This window comes from Heterodontus francisci, chromosome 5, assembly GCF_036365525.1.
Source record: "Heterodontus francisci isolate sHetFra1 chromosome 5, sHetFra1.hap1, whole genome shotgun sequence".
Taxonomy (NCBI): Eukaryota; Metazoa; Chordata; class Chondrichthyes; order Heterodontiformes; family Heterodontidae; genus Heterodontus; species Heterodontus francisci.
Window position 1 is genome coordinate 15,428,971 of NC_090375.1, and position 19,985 is coordinate 15,448,955.

At 42.6% G+C, this 19,985-nt stretch overlaps 1 protein-coding gene and 1 long non-coding RNA gene across 4 annotated transcripts in view; one reads left to right on the forward strand and one right to left on the reverse strand.

Moving 5' to 3' along the window:
• b4galt6 (UDP-Gal:betaGlcNAc beta 1,4- galactosyltransferase, polypeptide 6) overlaps positions 1-19,985 on the reverse strand; it is a 94,615-nt gene that overhangs the window by 23,507 nt on the left and 51,123 nt on the right. For 2 of the 3 annotated variants that reach the window (XM_068031136.1, XM_068031138.1), the window contains exons 2-7: positions 17,215-17,334; positions 12,579-12,692; positions 11,254-11,378; positions 10,513-10,629; positions 7,485-7,672; positions 6,483-6,605 (exon numbers count right to left, since the gene is read on the reverse strand). In XM_068031136.1, coding sequence (XP_067887237.1) covers positions 6,483-6,605; positions 7,485-7,672; positions 10,513-10,629; positions 11,254-11,378; positions 12,579-12,692; positions 17,215-17,334 — 787 coding nt within the window. The remainder of the gene's footprint in view (positions 1-6,482; positions 6,606-7,484; positions 7,673-10,512; positions 10,630-11,253; positions 11,379-12,578; positions 12,693-17,214; positions 17,335-19,985) is intronic. The other variant, XM_068031137.1, reaches the window with a different exon arrangement.
• Positions 13,781-17,384, forward strand: LOC137369743 (uncharacterized). The gene is made up of 3 exons (XR_010975003.1): positions 13,781-13,941; positions 14,924-14,988; positions 16,533-17,384. It is a non-coding gene; the product is annotated as an uncharacterized lncRNA (long non-coding RNA).

Consider the following 19,985-nt stretch of genomic DNA (forward strand, 5'->3'; position numbering starts at 1 on the left):
CAACATCCCTTGATGATGTGGCTTATTGGTGGCTGAAACATGCATAAATAAGGTTTCCCCTGATGTTCCTCCATGGCCCTCATATCGATAATGGCATCATTGTCATTTTTGTCCTCCTCCTCACCCTCTTCATAGTCATCCTCATCTGAGGAGGACTGTTGTTCCTCCGCCTGCAGAATGTCCTCCTCACTCTCTTGTGCTGCCTGCTACTCCTGTTGAGGCATCATCCGTTGATCGCCAAGATCCCTCCTCAGACTCTCCCTCTGCAATTGTTAGTATGTTAGAGGACAAATTGTATCTATGAGACTCATGTCTTTGCAGTTTTTCAATTGTTGGGGCGAGCAGAAGGTTGTAAGTCATCAGCAGATCGCTGTTATGTGCTTTACATTTGCATGTAGCAGGAGATCCCACCCACCATCATTTGTCTCCTCCCAATCAACTTGCATTCCTTGACTGGACACGTAGGTTGCATTCTTCTTCCAGAAAATGTTGCGTCTGCGATACCAGGCAAGTTTGTTCACCTTCCAACCTGCACCAATCACCCTTGACCACCCAAAGTAATCTTCAACCTTCCCGGTTACTATAGAACCTCGCCCCATTACCATGGACTGGCTCATCATCAATTTTTACATGCCATCCCTCCGCCCGTCCCTACTCCCGTCACCATCCAACTGTCGACTCTCACCCTAGAACTTCCAAGAATCCACCTTGATATAGTTACAGATTCCCAATCCTCTCTCTATGATGACCTCAAATACCCAACCCAACCTTCCCCCTGCGTGACCCCCCCGCCCCTGCATCATATACAATTGCCCCCTGTTACTGTGGCCATACCTTCTGCCAGCCAGTACCCTGATGTAGACAGGCAGGATTCTGTCTACATCAGTGATCCTCCCTCCTTTTAGGCCTCTCACGACCATCAGTTTTCTGACAGGAACATATCAACACACCACCCTCTGCAACCACACACAGCCAGCCTCATTATCAAAATCAGCCACGAAACACCCTGGACACTGCCCTCCTCCATGCAACTGAGACTCCACCCTGTCCTCCCCGACTACCCTCCCCTGCTCCTCCATGTAGCCCCTGACCATGCTGTCACTGTTATACCCCGAGACGATTCACCCCTGCTGGTGCCGAGCCTGGAGGCAAACATCCATTCCAATGCTAGTGTCGAGGTAAACATCCATTCCAATGCTGGCATGGAGTTAACATCATTCCAATGTCGACATTAGTTTAGCGCCTCAGTGAAAGAGGGAAGAGCACAGTGCTGAGACTCAACTGCACAAATCCGACTGTTCCATGCCACGTTGAAACATTCATGAACCGGGTGGTATGGGAATATCGCTAGCTGCTCAGTTAATCTGGACTAAATTAGGACTAAATCCTAACTATGCGTAGGGTAATGAGAATTCATTGCATGCAAATGAATGCAAATCTGCAATCAACCACTGTGCTGGGGGAACACTGGAACGCCACAAATCTGCCAACAAATGAATTCCTCTAAAATGCCCCTCCATCAGGAATCCAAAAAAACACCTCGCATCTAATTATATCTCCCCATAAGACACCTAATCTGCCCTTGGCGGACTGCATAAAATTCCACATCATTTTCATCTTTTGCCTCCACAACTACAATTAATGTCTCATTCTAGTTGCCAATATTTCAATCTACTTTTTCCCTGCTATTTTAGGCTCCAGATCCTATTGAATGAATCCAAGGCCTCATTCCGCAACCTTGGTGTCCTATCCAAACCCATATCCTCTCCACCACCAAGACTAACTATGTCTGCCTCCATATCATCACCCATTGCCACCAGTAGTGCAGCTCACCTACTGCTGAAACTTTCATCCATGCCTTTGTTATCTCTCAACCCAACTATTCCAATGTTCTCCTGGCCAACCTTCTACCTTGCAGCCTCAGTAAACCTGAGCTCATCCAAAACTCTGCTGCCCATACCCTAAACTCCCACCAAGTCCTGTTCATACATCACCCCTTTGCTCACTGAGCTACACTGCCTCCCAGCCCAGCAACATCTCCATTTGAAAATTCTCTTCCTTATTTTCAAATCCCTCCACGGCCTTGCCCTGCTTATCTCTGTAACCTCCTCCTGCCCTACAACCCTCAGATCTCTACACTGGTTATAATCTGGCCTCTTGCACATCCTCAGTTTTCAGCGTTATACAATCAGTGGCTGTACTTTCAGCTACCTAGGCTGGAAGCTCTGGAATGCCCTCCTTGAGGGGGGAGGTGATGGTGTAGTGGTATTGTAACTGGACTGGTAACCCAGGGTATTGCTCAAGGGACATGGGTTCGAAACCCACCATAGCAGAAGGTGGAATTTGAATTCAATTAATAAATCTGGAATTAAAAAGCTAGTCTAAGGACAATCATCCAATGATGGTCATGAAACCATCGTCAATTGTTGTAAAAACCCATCTGGTCCACCACTGTCCTTTAGGGAAGGAAATTTGTTGTCCTTACCTGGGCTGGCCTACATGTGACTCCAGACCCACAGCAATATGGTTAACTCTTAAATGTCCTCCAAAATGGCTTAGCAAGTCACGCAGTTGTATCTAACTGCTACAAAGTCAATCAGGAATGAAACCAGATGGACCACCTGGCATCGATCTAGGCACTGGAAACGACAACAGCAAACCCAGCCCTGTCGACCCTGCAAAGTCCTCCTTGTTAACATCTGGGGCCTATGCCAAAGTGGGGAGAGCTGTCCCACAGACTGGTCAAGCAACGGTCTGACATAGTCATACACACAGAATCATACCTTACAGACAATGTCCCAGACACCGCCATCACCATCCCCAGGTATGTCCTGTCCCACCGGCAGGACAGACCCAGCAGAGGTGGCGACACAGTGGTATACAGTGGAGAGGGAGTTGCCCTGGGAGTCCTCAACATCCACTCTGGACACCATGAAATCTCATAGCATCAGGTCAAACATGGTCAAGGAAACCTCCTGCTGATTACCACCTACCATCCTCCCTCAGCTAATGAATCAGTACTCCTCCATGTTGAACAGCACTTGGAGGAAGCACCGAGTGTGGCAAGGGCACAGAATGTAGACTGGGTGGGGGACTTCAATATCTATCACCAAGAGTGGCTCGATAGCACCACTACTGACCGAGCTGGTCGAGTCCTAAAGGACATAGCTGCTAGACTGTGTCTGCGGCAGGTAGTGAAGGAACCGACAAGAGGGGAAAACCCTACTTGACCTCGTCTGCACCAATCTGCCTGCTGCAGATGCATCTGTCCATGACAGTATTGGTAGGATTGAACAGAGTCTTTTTGGAGACGAAGTCCAGCCTTCACATTGAGGATAATTTCCATCGTGTTGTGTGGCACTACCATTGTGCTAAATGGGATAGATTTCAAACAGATCTAGCAATGCAAAACTGGGCATCCATGAGGTGCTGTAGGCCAACAACAGCAGCAGAATTGTACTCATCCACAATCTATAACCTTGTGGCCCGGCATATCTCCCACTCTACCATTACCGTCAAGCTGGGAGACCAACCCTGGTTCAATAAAGACTGCAGGAGGGCAGGCCAGGAACAGCACCAGGCATACCTCAAAATGAGGTGTCAACCTGGTGAAGCGAAAACCCAGGACTACCTGCATGACAAACTGCATTAGCAGCATGCGATGGATGGAACTAAGTGATTCTATAACCAACAGATCAGATGTAAGCTCTGCAGTTCAGCCACATCCAGTCGTGAATGCTGGTGGACAATTAAACTAACTGGAGGAGGTGGCTCCACAATTATCCCCATCTTTAATGATGGGAGAGCCCAGCACAGCAATGCGAAAGATATGGCTGAAGCATCTGCAACAATCTTTAGCCGGAAGTGCCGAGGAGTTGATCCATCTCGGCCTCCTCCTTAACTCACCACCATCACAGATGTCAGTCTTCAGCCAACTCAATTCATCCCGCGTGAAGGCACTGGATACTGCAAAGGCTATGGGCCCTGACAATATTCTGGCAATAATACTGAAGACCTGTGCTCCAGAACTTGCCGCGCCACTAGCCAAGCTGTTCCAGTACAGCTACAACACTGGCATCTACCCTGCAACGTGGAAAATTGGCCAGGTATGTCCTGTACACAAAAAGCATGATGTCCAACCCGGCCAATTACCGCCCCATCAGTCTATTCTAATACATCAGTCAAGTGATGGAAAGTGTCGTCGATAGTGCTATCAAGCGGCATTTGCTGAGCAATAACCTGCTCGCTGATACTCAGTTTGGGTTCCGCCAGGACCACAGCTCCTGACCTCATTACAGCCTTGTTTCAAACCTGGGCAAAAGAGCTGAACTCAAGAGGTGAGGTGAGAGTGACTGCCCTTGACATCAAGGCAGCATTTGACAGAGTATGGCATTAAGGAGCCCTAGCAAAACTGGAGTCAATGGGAGTCAGGGGGAAAAATCTCTGATGGTTGGAGTCATACCTAGCACAAAGGAAGATGCTTGTGGTTGTTGGAGATCAATCATCTCAGCTCCAGGACATCACTGCGGAGTTTCTCAGGGTGGTGTCCTGGGCCCAACCACCTTGAGCGGCTTCATCACTGACCTTTCTTTAGTCATAAGGTCGGAATGTTCAGCACCATTCGCGACGACTCAGATACTGAAGCAGTCTGTGTAGAAATGCATCAAGACCTGGACAATATCCAGGCTTGGGCGGATAAGTGGCAAGTAACATTTGTGCCATACAAGTGCCAGGCAATGATCATCTCCAACAAGAGAGAATCTAACCATCTCCCCTTGACATTCAATGGAATTACCATAGCTGAATCCCCCACTATCAATATCCTGAGGGTTACCATTGACCTGAAACTAAACTGGAATAGTCATATAAATACTGAGTCCACAAGGCACAGGTCAGGAGCGAGATGGAATACTCCCCACTTGCCTGGATGGGTGCAGCTCCAACAACACTCAAGAACTTCAACACCATCCTGGACAAAGCAGCCTGCTGGATTGGCACCCCATGAATAAACATTCACTCCCTCCACCATCGGCGCACAGTGGCAGCAGTGTGTATCATCTACAAGATGCACTGCAGCAACACACCAAGGCTCCTTAGACAGCACCTTCCAAACCCACAACCTCTACCACTTATAAGGACAAGGGCAGTAAATGCATGGGAACACCACCACCTGCAAGTTCCCCTCCTAGTCACACACCATCCTGACTTGGAACTATATCACCGTTCCTTCACTGTCGCTGGGTCAAAATCCTGGAACTCCCTTCCTAACAGCACTGTGGGTGTGCCTACCCCACATGGACTGCAGCGGTTCAAGAAGGCGGCTCACCACCACCTTCTCAAGGGCAATTAGGGATGGGCAATAAATGCTGGCCAAGCCAGTGACGCCCACATCCCATGAATGAATTAAAAAAAAACCTGTCTGCCTCTCTATCCCTTTTTAGATACTCCTTAAAATGTCCACCTCTTTGATCAAGCTTGTGGTCACATGTCCTGATATCTTGCGTGGCTCGATTTCAAATTTTGCTTGCTAATGCTCTTGTGAAGTTCCTTTGGGATGTTACATATATAATATACAAATGCAAATTGTTGTTTTTACAGCACCAGTTGTTGGCTATTCCAGCGCATGAACCACAACTGTCTCAGCCTCCATTTCTGGCAACCATCTCACGCAACTCAAACCTTGGGTGTTAACCTTTCTAACTTCCTCCCCATTACCTCTTTCACTGTGTTCAATCTTCAGCAGTGAATCATCAACCACTCACCCATTCCATATCACCCACCAAAATGCTTTGCCAGCAGAGCAGGAACCATTCCAGTCTTACAGTGGATAAATCTAATTACATCCTGGACCCAAGGGAACCCTGGCTTACAAGCACCAATTTTCTCCCCTCCATCTCCTCAAAGTCAAAGCCCCTCCAAATGGCCACGAACTAATATCAGTTGTCCTGTGGTGGTGCTGTTGCTAAGTCTGACATTTGCATCTGCCTCCTAATTCACTGGCATCTCAGAAAGGCTGCAGAAGTGATTTTCTAGAATGGTTCCAGAGATGGAGGGACTTCAGCTACGTGGATAGACTGGAGAAGCTGGGGTTGCTCTCATTAGAGCAGAACAGGTTGAGAGCAGATTTGATAGAGGTATTCAAAATCATGAGGCGCCTAGACAGAGTCGATAGAAACTGTTCCCATTGGTGGAAGGGTCGAGAACCAGAAGAACCTTTCATAATTTTGCTTTTCTAAGGCAGAGAAGTGACCCACATTATTTGAGAGGGAATAAAGGTAAATAAATCCCCTCTAATTATGCTACGGTTAACCTGTGAGCACTGCATGTGAACATCATTTAAAATATTCCTTCTCCAATCAAATAGCCTTTATCTTTGGTATAAAAATGCACTAAACTATATAAAAGAAAAAGTCAGGTGAGCCCTATTCATCTTTGAGTCACCACCTCCAGCCTTAAATTTGTACTTCTGAATGGGTTCTTACCTACGCCACAGGTCGTCGTCTTCTCCACCCCATCCCCAGAAAGCATTGGGAAAGCCATTGATTTTTCTGAATTGCTCCACTGTTAGACCACTGACGCCGCCGAAGAACTCGTTGTACGGTAGACTAGAAAATAAGAGGGGGAAAAAAATCAGGTGATCATCCAAGGACTGTATGATATGAAATTTTAAAACAAAAAGACTCCAAACGAAAATGGAAATGGAAAACTCACCCAATTAGTTTGTCAGTGCATTAAGAAAGATATTTAATATGTTAACCAGAATATAAAATATACAGGGCAAAGAAACAGCAACTTGTTAAAAAGAAAGCAAACATAGTAGCTGTGCTTCAGCTTAATCATAAAATATTAAGAAAATCATTCTACTCAATAAACAGAAGGCAGCAACAGAAATGGATCCTGGATATTCATTCATGTTCCCTGGTACAAATGAAGATTAAAGCATTTACAAAGTTACTGGTGAATCAATGTAGTCGATGCATTTAAGGGGAAGCTAGGAAGAAAGGAATAGAAGGATTTGCTGCTGGGGTTAGATAAAATAGGGTGGCAGCAGCTTTTGTGGAGCATAAACATTGGCACAGATCAGTTGGGCCGAATGGCCTGTTTCTGTGCTGAAATTTCTATGTATTTATTTTGTAATTCTATGTATTTATTTCAAACAGCAGCAAACTAATCTTGATATGCAACACTGCAAATAATCTCAGGTTTCAGAAAAACATTTACGTCCTGACAAGCCTAATTTACATACAATAGGTTATAGAAATAAGAAGGAGCAAAGGCCAAAATTTAGCTCTTAAACTTTTAAGATTGGTGCAAAAATACAATTTAACATTTGCAACAAAAAGATTTACCTTGCAATTTCAGTACTTGCACCGTACATTTCTCTCGGTCCCTCTTGCCCCCAACACAAAAACAATTTCAGATTTTGCACTTTAGAGGAACATGTCCAAACTACAGAGGTATAAATGGGTGGTACAGATACTTACAGGTACATGTATTTATCCAGTTTTGATGCAAAATGCCGTGGCATTTGCCCACATCCATAGTAGTTGCGATCACTTTCTGGGATGTGATCAACATCATGGAAAACAACACAATCCCAATCCAGATCTTTCATAGCCTCCATAAAACCAACATTAAATAGCATTGCACGATTAAAGGGATAGTTACCAGCCTGGGGTGAGAAAAGAGAAACAAAAAAGACTTGAAAGATTTGCATTTATCTAGCACCTTTCACAAACATTGAATGTCCCAAAGTGTCAATGAGGTCCTAAGTCACTGTTGTAATGTAGGAAACCTGGCAGCCAATTTACCACAGCAAGCTCCCACAAACAACAATGAGACAATGACTGCATAATCTGTTTCCTTGATGTTGATTGAGGGATAAATATTGGCTAGGACATCGGGGATAACTCCCCTACTCATCTTAAAGTAGTGCCATGGGATATTTTACGTCCACCTGAAGGCAGAAAGGGTCTCATTTTAACGCCTGATCTGAAAGACGGCACCGCTGACAGTGCAGCACAACCTCAGTAATGCACTGGAGTATCAGCCTTGGTTTTTGTGCAAAGGAAGAATAATAAATTTTATTATACCTAAATTAAAGTCCACTCAAACTACTTGACAGTTATGCAGCTACAATATATGAAGTTTTAAACCATTTACACATCTTTGTTTTTCTATCTGAATTACTTCACAAAAATTAGTAAATAGGTAACGAAAAAAGTGCTAGAAAAACGGCCAACCAAAAATAGAAACTGGACGCCATGCAACAACTTGGAAGTTATACAGTGCTTTTAAAACAGAAAAACATTCCAAGATGTTCCACAGGGAAGAAAAGCAGCAGCTGCTGAGCACTTGTCAAAGAACTAGATGTGACCAAAAGCTCGCTCAAAAAAAGTGAGAGCAATAGAGAGGAAGAGAACAAGAAACTGACCGACATCTACAGACATTGGGATGAGGGCAGGGATGAAGACGCAACAGTGACAGTGGCAGAGACAGTTGTGTGGATAGTACAATATTTAAAACACATGCTTCTTCTACTTGGCATTCGGAGTGAAGGTGAATGGGGTTCAGGAAAGGTGGTCAGAGGAAGTGTCTTTTTGTTAAGACTGTGGGATTGTCCTTATCTGCGAGATGACCCTGCATTAGGAAAAGTCGACTGCAGACAGGGAAGTGCGTTATTGTTCAACATGTTAACACATATGGTGACATAGACAAGATCGATCATAAGCTGTGTGTACAAGACTCCAGAAGGCCTCAGGCATGAGGGTGCAAAAGTGAGAACTCTCATCAGCGAGCAGCAGGGATCAGAAACTGTGAAGCACTTGGTGCTGACAAGGGTGTCAAAAGGAGCACCAGGTGAAATGTTGAGCAATGACATGACAAATGAAATTAAGGAGGAAGTTGGAACTTAGAGAATGCATTGATGGATGTGACAGGGTTTTCAGGGCAGGTGAATGCCCCCTAAAGCCAGAGATAGGCTGGGGGTACGCATGGTGAGGGTAACAAGGAAATGGTCAGAGATGACTTCATCACTGCTCAAATTCATCTTGGGTGCCCTATTATAGAAATGAAAGCAAAGCCAGATAAAACACAAGATTCAACAGGATGACGTGAGATGTGGGAAAATAAATACTGTGGCTACTTCCCCTACAACAGGGAAAGAGGTTGGAGATTTCGAGGTTTTTAAAATTATGAAGAAAAGTTTATATAGCCCCTTTAAAAAAAATCCTATGGTGTTTCACAGATGTCTGAGGGGTGTTGGGGTGGGGGTAATGGAAAAAAGAAAGCCAAAGGAGGTGAGGTTAGGCTAAAAACACAGGTTTTACGGACGGTCTTAAATGAGGAGGAGGAAGAGAAGATATAAATACAGCAAACTTTAGAGAAGGATTCCAGAGTGAGAGAGCTCGGTAGCTGAAAGTCACCTGAAAAGATGGGCGGTGCACAGGAGACCAGTGTCAGAAGAATAGAGAGTTGTAGGGATGGAGGAGGTCATAGAGCAGTGAGATCATGGAGGCATTTTAAACACAAGGATGGAAGAGGAAATAATTCTTGACAATTAACTGGGAAGAATGATTTTCTACAATATGGCAATTAGGGTGTTAGTTGTAATGGCCCTACATGTCCAAACTCACGATGAATACAAGGCAGTTGGTGTCTTTAGGAGTAAAGTGTAAAACAAATTGGAGAAAAAACATAATTGAAAATACTAAAAGGTTAGAATTTCTCATCGATGCTTCCTTTCCACTCACAAATGGTCAAATGTCAATTGTAGTTTCATCACAAGTACAGTGATCAGTCAGGCGAGCAAACCTAAATATTTGGGACTGTAATAGCGCCACCTAGTGAATCAAAATGATATCTGTACTATTCAAGTAATCCCTACTTTCGAGCAAAATACTCTGTCGTCATTTAAAACTCTTAGTTTCCATTCCTTCTCCCCTCCAAGGTCAGTACACAATTCCCATGAGACAGCAACCAGTTGATGCAATCCCAGCTCGCTACAAAATATTCTAAAAACAGTCTAGATAGCTCATCATCTTTTCTAAATGACAAAGGGCCCAATATCCATCATGCGAGGAATGACTTCATTTTTTAAATTCATTCATGGGATGTGGGCACTGCTGGCAAGGCCAGCATTTATTGCCCATTCCTAATTGCCCTTGAACCACTGCAGTAGCAGATTTTGATACAACTGAGTGGTTTGCTAGGCTAATCCTGTATTTTCATAGTCACCAATAATGATAACAGCATTTTATTCCAGATTTATTTAATTAATTGAATTTAAATTCCCAACCACTGTGGTGGGATTTGAGCTCATGTCTCCAGATCATTAGTCCAGGCCCATGATTACTAGCCCATTATACTACTGTATCTCCATTTTATCGTGAATTTGTTACTTTTATGTCAAATAGAAAAAATTAAGCTGCGGTCCAGTTTTTATCTTTTTAAAAAGAAAAAGCTAGCTGGGGTCCAGTTGGTTTCTACAACCTTAACTGTAAAAATTTATACCTGCTCAATAACATAGAAGCCAAACTGTATGCGTTGTCGTTGAAGCATTGGAATCAAGTGCCGAAATAAAATTGGGAGATGTTCATGACGGTTGCGGAATGGAATAAGAACTGCCACCTGTAAAATACAACTCTCTTAGTAACTTTATCTTGAGTATCTTCCAAAAATGCTGCAGTCATATGACCAAGTGGAGATGTTTTGAAACTCATCCCTATTTAAAACAGTTAGATAAGAGTTCAATACATCATCTCTGGACTCATATAGTGTCCTAAAAAAACTTTTGCTCCTGTTGCTCCAATACTTATCACTTATGCTAAAGGCATCCTTTTCCTTTAACCTGATTGCACTTTATATAAAATGGCATTATTGCCACCTTATGCTCCACTCTGTGCTACACAATTTCACAGAATTTTGGTTGATCAAGAATGTTTCATACTGCATAACTTTCATTCAATTATTTAAGGTAACCGCTCAATGATTCAGAAGTGAGAAGCTAAACTGCAGATCAAAAAATTTTTTAAGTTCAATCCATGATGCCATTGAGATTCACCCACACTGCTGGGATCTGCAATACAGTTGCATTCTATATAACAGAGCGGGGGGTGAAAGATGTTCTCACTAGCTTTTATAGCAATTAATTGATGGGGAGCAATAAGACAGGCAATTTTCTTATAAAAGATTTGTTTACTTATGTATTTTCTGTACGGATCCACAGGTTAAGTTCACAATTTGATACCTCACCTTCCAACGGGGTTTACAGTCCTTTGGCTTCCAGTGGCCTCCATATTGGATTTCTAAATCTTGCGAAAATAAGCGCTGGATTTCTGCCATGTCGATTTCACTCATGTTAACATCAATAAACCCCTCTGAAAAGAGAATCAAAACAGGAATATGAAAATTCTTTTTAATGTGCACATCAGAGCAGAGAAATTAGTGGCTGAACTTTTCTATATCAGGCATTTGGGATAAGACAAATGGATTCTTAAAATTTCACTCTGAAATGGAATTTATCCAAAAACTATGCTGCCAGCTCCCTATCTCATACCAAGTTTCATTCCCTTGTCCCCCATTATGTTAATTTAAATATCCTCATTCCTCATTTGCAAGTCTACCCGCTGCAATTTTCTGCTGTTCTACCTCCCTTCTTGAACCCTCTGCTCTTCTGATTCTGGTCAGATTTTTAAATTCTCATCCCTCCCTATCTCTGTAACCTCCTCCAACTCTGGTTTCCTGCGCGTCTCCAATTTTAATCATTTCCCCCTTTGGTAGCCCTGCTTTCAGCTGCCTGGGCCCTATGATCTGGAATTCCATCCCTAAATCTCTCCACCTCTCTCTCCTCCTTTAAGACGCTTATTAAAGCCGAAAGCTTTGAACAAGATTTTGGTCACCTTTCTCAATATTTTCTCATGTGTCTCGGTGTCAAATATTATTTGATAAGCACCTCGTAATGTGGCTTAGGATATTTTACTGCATTATAGGCCAGGATCGCGGCACCTGGTGCAACCAAATAAAAAAGGGTGAGGCCTCCTTCAAAAGCAACAGCACATCTGAGACAGTGAAAATGCCAGGAGTGGAAATCACGAGCCAGCAGCTTGTCCAATATTCAATTGTCTGCAGTATCCTGCCCTATTTGCAGCAGAACTATCCGGGCACAGATCAGCCTTAGCAGTCACGTATATACCCAATGGAACCCTGCCAAACACTCCAGACGATTGACATGGTCATCTTCACCTCGAAGGACGAACAACACAAATAAATACAAAGCTGTTGTTGTCATTTAAAGTGTTGGAAGAGCCTGAATTGTAGCAGTATATTGTATTAGCTCAGCCTGTTTAAGTAATATATGCTATGTATAATTATTTCTACAGTGTAAAAAAAAAGTGTACAGCAATAATCTAAATGAATTTGGGTACCCCCAAATTCCAAAGGGAAGCTCATGTATTCACAAAGAGAACTTGATCTCTGTGTATAAAGGAAATGGTTGGAGAATTGGAATAAAAACTATTGTATTTTCCCCTTTTATCACAAGCATAGGTGGAATGGCAAGGTTTATTTATATGACTTACTCATAGAAGGTAGTTTTTCTGGACAAGGCAGACCAGGAGAATATGTGAAATCTTCTGGAAGGTACGTTCCACTCTGACCAAGGTATTCACTTGAATTATACCCTTCAAGATAATCTAGAGGGGAAAATGATAGTGTGGCATGGTCAATTAATGCAATACAACCTTAATGGAACTGATCAAAGCACATCACATCTATTCTACATTTTATTCGATATTAAATGTACTAAAGATAGTTCACAAATTTTATTTAGTTTTAAAAATTGAGTATAAAAGCAATAGGCTCTTGTTGATCTGCACACTAGACATTTTGTTCCTTTACTAGAAGCCCTTCTACTCTACATTTAATTTGCTCTTAAGCCACTGTTCTCTGCCTAGGATTATACATGTTAATATGTTTACAGCTTAAAAGTGACAATTCTCCCTTGCATGAATGCTTGTATTAGGAAGCATATCAGGTCATAGCCAAAGAAAACTAGCAATGATAGATATTTCACAAATTCAATCCTGATGGCTGCTGAGAGTAGAAAGAAGAAATCTGTATTGGAAGAGCATACTATCTTTTGAAGTACTGTTTCATCTGATCCATTCTGGGGCTATCTTGTCAAAAATCATCATCTTGGCTCACTGATCGGGCCAAATCCCAATCCTGGACTCAAGTACATAACCAGTCTAAACAGGAGGATCTGCTGCACTGTCTTTGAGATGTTAAATTGAAGCCCTTTCTGGCTGTTCAAGTGAAGCAAAAGATCCCATGACACTGTTCAACAAGAAGGGGGAGCTCTCCTGGTACCCTGGTAAACATCCCATGAACATGAAAGGCATCTGATAAATGATAGCACTTCCCTTACATCGCTTTCTTAAATAATATACCAAATGAGGCTCCTTCCAATGCATTGCAGCGAGCTGAACATCTCAAACCTCAATAAGTATTTGCCATGTGGTAACCCCATTTCCTTAAGCACTCTAGGGTAAAGGAAATCAGATCTAGCAACACAATCAGCTTTATGTGCCTTAATTCTAACGAATATTATTTTCAGTTACTTCTACTGAAGCAACTCTAGCATATCCAGCCTTGGACTGTATCATTAGAAGTAGAAAAGCAAGAGTAAAGGAAGAAGCATGGGTGTCAAAGCAGCTATAGGTAGGATAAAGAACAGAAGTTATACAATAACATTTTATGCTTTTGTCTTCTATAGGGAGATGGTAAAGTGGGATTCCCAAAGCAGACAACATGTGCTGCTCAGAATGTTTGAGATCTGGAGAAAAACCTTGCATGATGGCGTTAGACATCAAACCATTTCCTGGTCTGGAAATCTGCATAAAGGAGAGATAAGAGGGTTCATAAAGTGAAGAAAAACAAGAGGTAGGAGGGGAGATCATCTTCACTCATATCAATTAGTACTGGTATTGTAGAATACCCACAGTCACTAACTATAGTGTAAAGATGTAAAGCTGCACAAGATGGTATCAGTCTGTGTAACTTGGCATATATGGAGATTTTGATAAGGAACTTGTAGATCAGAAAAAAGTGTAAAAACAAATGGCAGACTGTCATGAAGATTTGGATTCAAATCAACCTGAATACCATGCTCAGAACTGCAATGCATTTGAGTTCCCATCCACCAACTGTAGTTGTAAATATTACATCTTAAGTGTCTGCCCAGGAATGATTGCATGTACTTGCATTTATTTAATAAATCTATGAATGCCTGACTTCAACATTTTAAGAACCTTTGTGGAGAGAAGAGAGTTAAAATTTCAGGTCAATGACCTTTGAAAGGTTGGCAACCAGAAACTTTAACTCTGTTTCTCTCTCCAGCTATTGCCAGACCTGCCAGTTTTTCCAGCATTGTTTTTACTGCAGATTTCTAGCATCCCCAGTATTGTCTTTTTTATTTTTAGAACCTTATTGGTTTTGAGGAATAGCTATAACATATCAGTAAAAATACTTCCTCTAATAGTATTTAGGCAGCTCATCTGCTATATGTTATCCTTGTTACTAACTTAACTTGATAAATTTCTGTTTACTAACTTTGAAATTAACTAAAACAAAGCTTTGCCATCACTGCAAAAATTGTCAATGATCTTATTTTCAATGACCTTTTTGGAATTAATGTTCAGCTCTGATAATCTTTGGCTTAAACACATCACTACACTGTACATGGTTGTTCCCTTTATAGCCTGTGAAGTACTTTTGTTACCTTCTCAATGAGTCTCTTAACTATCATATAGATTTCATATCACCATGTGCCCTTCGTTTAATCTAGGGACATCCTAAAATGTTATCATCCATCAGCACAGATTTTAAAAACTAATATTCTTCAATATTTGTTATTTTTGCCAAGGTGGATATCAGAATGAACCTTCTGCAATTTCCTTTTCCTAAGTGAAGTCAAACATGACATTGGAGGTACAGAAATGGAAAAGAAATGTGCATAGCCCACAATATGCATATCAGTGTAGAGTATGGATTCAAGAGACCCACTGTCCAATAGGAAGGCAGAAAATAATGTGAAGGGAAAATATTTGCTGAAGAAAACTAAAGCCAATGGTTGAAATTTATATTTCACCTTGCCTAACTATCCTGAGTTGTTTAATGGATCTGGAACATCAGTTAAGCTACTTTACAGATTTTACAAGATTTCTACACTGTACATAATTAAAACCATTCAACCTGAAGGATCTAGAATAACTTTTTGTCAATAAAGTAAAAGAGGACAATCCTCCATGGGGGTTTAAGTAAGTTTTTTTTGAGGGGTTGGTTTGGTTCTAAGGTGATGTAATTGATGGTGGAAGATTTGAACCAAGTCACGTTTCTATGGTCATCCAATGGCAGAGCTAGGCAGGCCCACAGCTCTTCAAGATAATATTGATGATTAACCAACCAGCCTGGTTCATTAATGGGATTGGGAGGAGAGATCAGCCTACAAGTGAAGTTCGTCCAACTTAGCTCCAAATAACGCTGGACTATTTCCACCAGATCAGAAAAGGCTCAGTTTTTAAAAAAAATATAATTATGAAAGCTTTTGATACAGTAAAAGAGAATGCCCAACAAGGGGTCATGAATTTAAAAGTCACTGCAATGAGACGGTATAGCAAAAACTCCAAACGCAGAAAGTTTCTGAATGTTGAAGTAGTTGCGGCATAGGCCGTTGAATGTTTTAAGGGAAAAAATACAGATAAATGGTTGAAAGACAAATAGATTCAGAGTTCGAGATAGAGCAGGGTTGCAGGATTCATTAAGGATTGCTGCAACTAAAGAGCAGGTGAAGAGTCAATGGATCAAATGGCCTCCTACTGTGCTGTAAACTCCTATGGTTCAATAAACTTGCAAGCTAATGCCATAACAGATAGTGTGGTTCTGGCTTGGCTAGCAGTGGATGTTTTAACACTGCTATATGCTGGTAAGCTTGGTTAAAATCGAACAGTAGCCTTGTCCATGTGTTGTGGCCCTAAAGCCTTGACACTTGCCACTGAGCTCCTAAGCTCTCTGAACTTAGTAAAAAAAAATGGGTTGTACCACAAAGCAGAGCGAGCGTGCATTCCACACCACGCAAGGAGGAACTTTACCTGAGTGTGGAATTCGCGATAGCTTGGCTTGGAGACTTCATAAGCACGATAATGGATTTCCAAGCAGATCAGACATCTGGCTGTCAGAAACATGAAGTGTAACATGTTGTACACCCACTAGATGGAGTACTGGCCAACTGAATATTCCGAAGCAACAGCAGAAAATGCTGCAAAGTGAGCACTCATCAGCCGTAATGAAAAAAGACAAGTTAACATTCAAGTGTAGCCCTTCATCTTATTGTATTTAAATCTCATCTACTATGTCTTTTTTAATTGCTGTGAGAATGGCAGCCTGAGATGCACAAGTGTGAATTCTTGCAGGAACAGTGAAACCTGTAAATTACAGACAGTTTAAGGACTGACATCATCTGTCTTTTTTTGCAGGTGCCCTTACTTCAAAATGGCTATTGTCCATACTGTAAAAATTTTCAATAGACTGGAGAATTCTTTACCAGCATCCATAACTGCAGAGAAACTGCTCGGCCCCTGGAATAGAGCAATGCCAGCTTTCAATCCCAGAGTCAAAGTGGTTTCTCTGCCACTATGGATGGTAGAGAGCTCGCCATTCCATAAAAGCCGTTTCTTCCACAAAAGCTGGTGGCTGCTGTGCACTGATCCACATACACTGAGCACACAAGAATCCGGGGCAGAAAGGAAGCAAGCTTCAAGAGGGAAAATGCCAATGATCCCGACTCAGTGAAAGGTCCAGAGACGGCTGCTTTACAACAGTTGTAAAAGGACTTGATGCACTGAAGACTCACTGTAGTTCATTTGTATCTGTAAATATCTGAGGGTTCAAAGCGTCTCTTGTATACATTTTACCATGCAGGTTATTTGGGTCTCTCAACAAGCGCCCATTATTATTTTGCAGATGTCTGTTTTTTGGGAATTTGTGCAGGTTTCAACGTACAAGCCACAATCATGAATTTCCTGTTACAATTGATATCATGTTGCCACTAGAAAAAAACAATGATCTCTGGCAAGTGTTACCATATTTTGAAAGGTGCATGAGAAATTTAATGAATAGCTTTTTAAAAACTGGATCACAATAGTAAAGATGGCCCACCTGTGCTATTAAGAGTACTATTCCTTTTTGTGTAGCGGTCTCGAATCAGAATGCCTATTGTTCGCACATTGTCCCTCAACATTTTGCCTTGTGCTTGCATCATGAAGAGGTAGGTGTTTGCTGAAAGAAAAACACAGAGGGTTAAACAAATTACTTGATATTTGGTGCCAACTTTCAAATAAATTACTGAAAACAATTCTGCAACCAGTAACCCATAATCTATACAGATAAAACTCGTCTGTCTGTTGATTTTTTTTTTATTCATTCGTGGGCGTCGCTGGCATTTATTGCCCATCCCCAATTGCACTTGAGAAGCTGTCTTTTTGAACCGCTGTAGTCCATGTGAGGTAGGTATACCCACAGTGCTGTTAGGAAGGGAGTTCCAGGATTTTGACCCAGCGACAGTGAAGGAATGGCGATATAGTGTGTGACTTGGAGGGGAACTTGCAGGTGATGGTGTTCCCATGCATTTGCTGCCCTTGTCCTTCTAGTTGGTAGAGGTCGCAGGTTTGCAAAGTGCTGACTAAGGAGCCTTGGTAAGTTGCTGCAGTGCATCGGTGGTGGAGGGAGTGAATGTTTGTAGATGGGGTGCCAATCAAGCAGGCTGCTTTGTCCTGGATGGTGTCGAGCTGCTTGAGTGTTGTTGGAGCTGCACCCATCCAGGCAAGTGGAGAGTATTCCATCACACTCCTGACTTGTGTCTTGTAGATGATGGAAAGGATTTGGGGAGTCAGGAGGTGAGTTACTCATCGCAGGATTCCTAGTCTCTGACCTGCTCTTGTAGCTACGGTATTTATGTGGCTACTCCAATTCAGTTTCTGGTCATTGGTAACCCCCAGGATATTGATAGTGGGGGGGATTCAGCAACCGTAATGCCCTTGAATGTCATGGGGAGATGGCTAGATTTTCTGCAATCTGATCGATCCATGGTTGATTTCATCTAATGGATCAATGTAAAACTGTTAAGAAAACATTCTGCTTGGTTTCAAATGTTTTGGGTTGTCAAAGCATACATATATTCCAGAGGATTAATAATTACAAACAGCAGCATAATGATAGGTTTTGTTTTTAAATCCCAGAGTGCGGAATTGCTCCGGAACTTTGCTTTAGTTGGACTAGCCCAGCTAGCACCCATTTTCAAGTATACATGCAAAGACTTAAGTTATTTAAACAGGTTCTAACAACATTTCACCATCCAAAAAAAAAATCGCCAAGCACATAGGAAAAGACGATAGCAGAAATGGAGAGAAAGTAACCACAACACAATAGATCAGGCAACATCTGTAGAGAGAGAAAATGTTTCAGGTCACTGACATTTCATCATAGTTCTGTACAGATGCTGCCTGACCTGCTAAGTACTTCCAACATTTGTGGAGAGAAGCAGAGTTAATAAGCTGAATTTTACCAGTTCCTCGACGCTGTGGGTCGCAGCAGGGGGAGCCGGTAAAATTCTGTGGAGAGAGGCCTGCCTCAACCCCCGATGTCGAGAAGGTCCCACCGCATATTACCGGCGGCAGGGGAACCTCAATGTGCCACCCCCCCACGGCGGCGAGCCCTTCATCTAAATTAATAACGATATGTAAATAAACCTACCTGCAGGCGGCAGCCATCCCACACCGATTTTACAGCTGCCGTTCGTCCTTCACCCACTTTCAGAACTCCGTATGGAGTTCAGAGGTGAGAACCTGGTTTTGGGGGGGGGAAGGGGAGGAATAAAATCTTCAGGCCGGGAAGGGTGGGGGAGCGGGGAAAACAATTTTTATTGGTTGTGTGAATAGTGGGAAGGGGTTGAAGGGCAAATGACAGAAGGTGGGGGGGGCAAGTTTGGGTAAGGAACAGTGATTTTTGTCAAGAGTGCCAAATAAAAGACCATTGTAGGGTTTGGGGACGGGCCTCCGTAACATAATTGTTTATTTAATAAAACTTTGCACGACTGTACCTTTATAAATTTATATCTGTGTTAAGGGCTTAAAGCCCTTTAAAAATGGCCATTGCCGGGGAGGCGTCGGCCACCGCTTCTACATTGTCGGCGCCGGCCGCTCCACCCCCTCTATTTAAATAAGCCCTCATGCATATTATCGCGGGGGCTCTTTCATGGCACTTCCACGTCGGAAGGTAGCCAAGTTCAGAGCGCAGCGCGCGAATAAAGTTCAGCCCAACCTTTCAGGTCTGTGACCTTTCATCAGAACTCAGGTTCTGATAAAGGGTCACAGACCTGAAGTTTTAACTCGGTTTCTCTCTCCACAGATGCTGCTTGACCTGAATATTTCCAACATTTTCTGTTTTTAATTGCACCCGCAGTATTTTGTTTTCACACGACACAATAGGGTTAATCTTTGGCCTTGAGCAGCTTCAGAGTCAGCGCTTTGGGCTGCTCCAAACATTGCATATGGCTGCCTTTTCCAAAAGCATCTAATTTTAATTCTGTTCAACAAATTTAAAAGAATTTTAGTACCACTTGTTCATTGCATAGTCCATTGTTCACTCAACTTTTCTTAGTGCCAAGACACTAGGGTTGAATTTTTGTTCTGGGGGAGGTGGGGGGGGTGGTGGTTGGGACCCTAATCTCAGGTGCATTTTTAGGTCCCTACCCCGAGTCGTGTTGCTGCCTGATGCAATTTTTATGAATGAACAGGCCAATTAGTAGCCAGGGTGTATGATCGTCACCCAATTAAGGATGGCGGGTGGGCTCCTGAGGCAGGAGGGCCAATAGGATGCCCTGAGAGGGCAGTAGCCCCACCGTCAAGAGGTGTGACTGCTGATGGAGATAG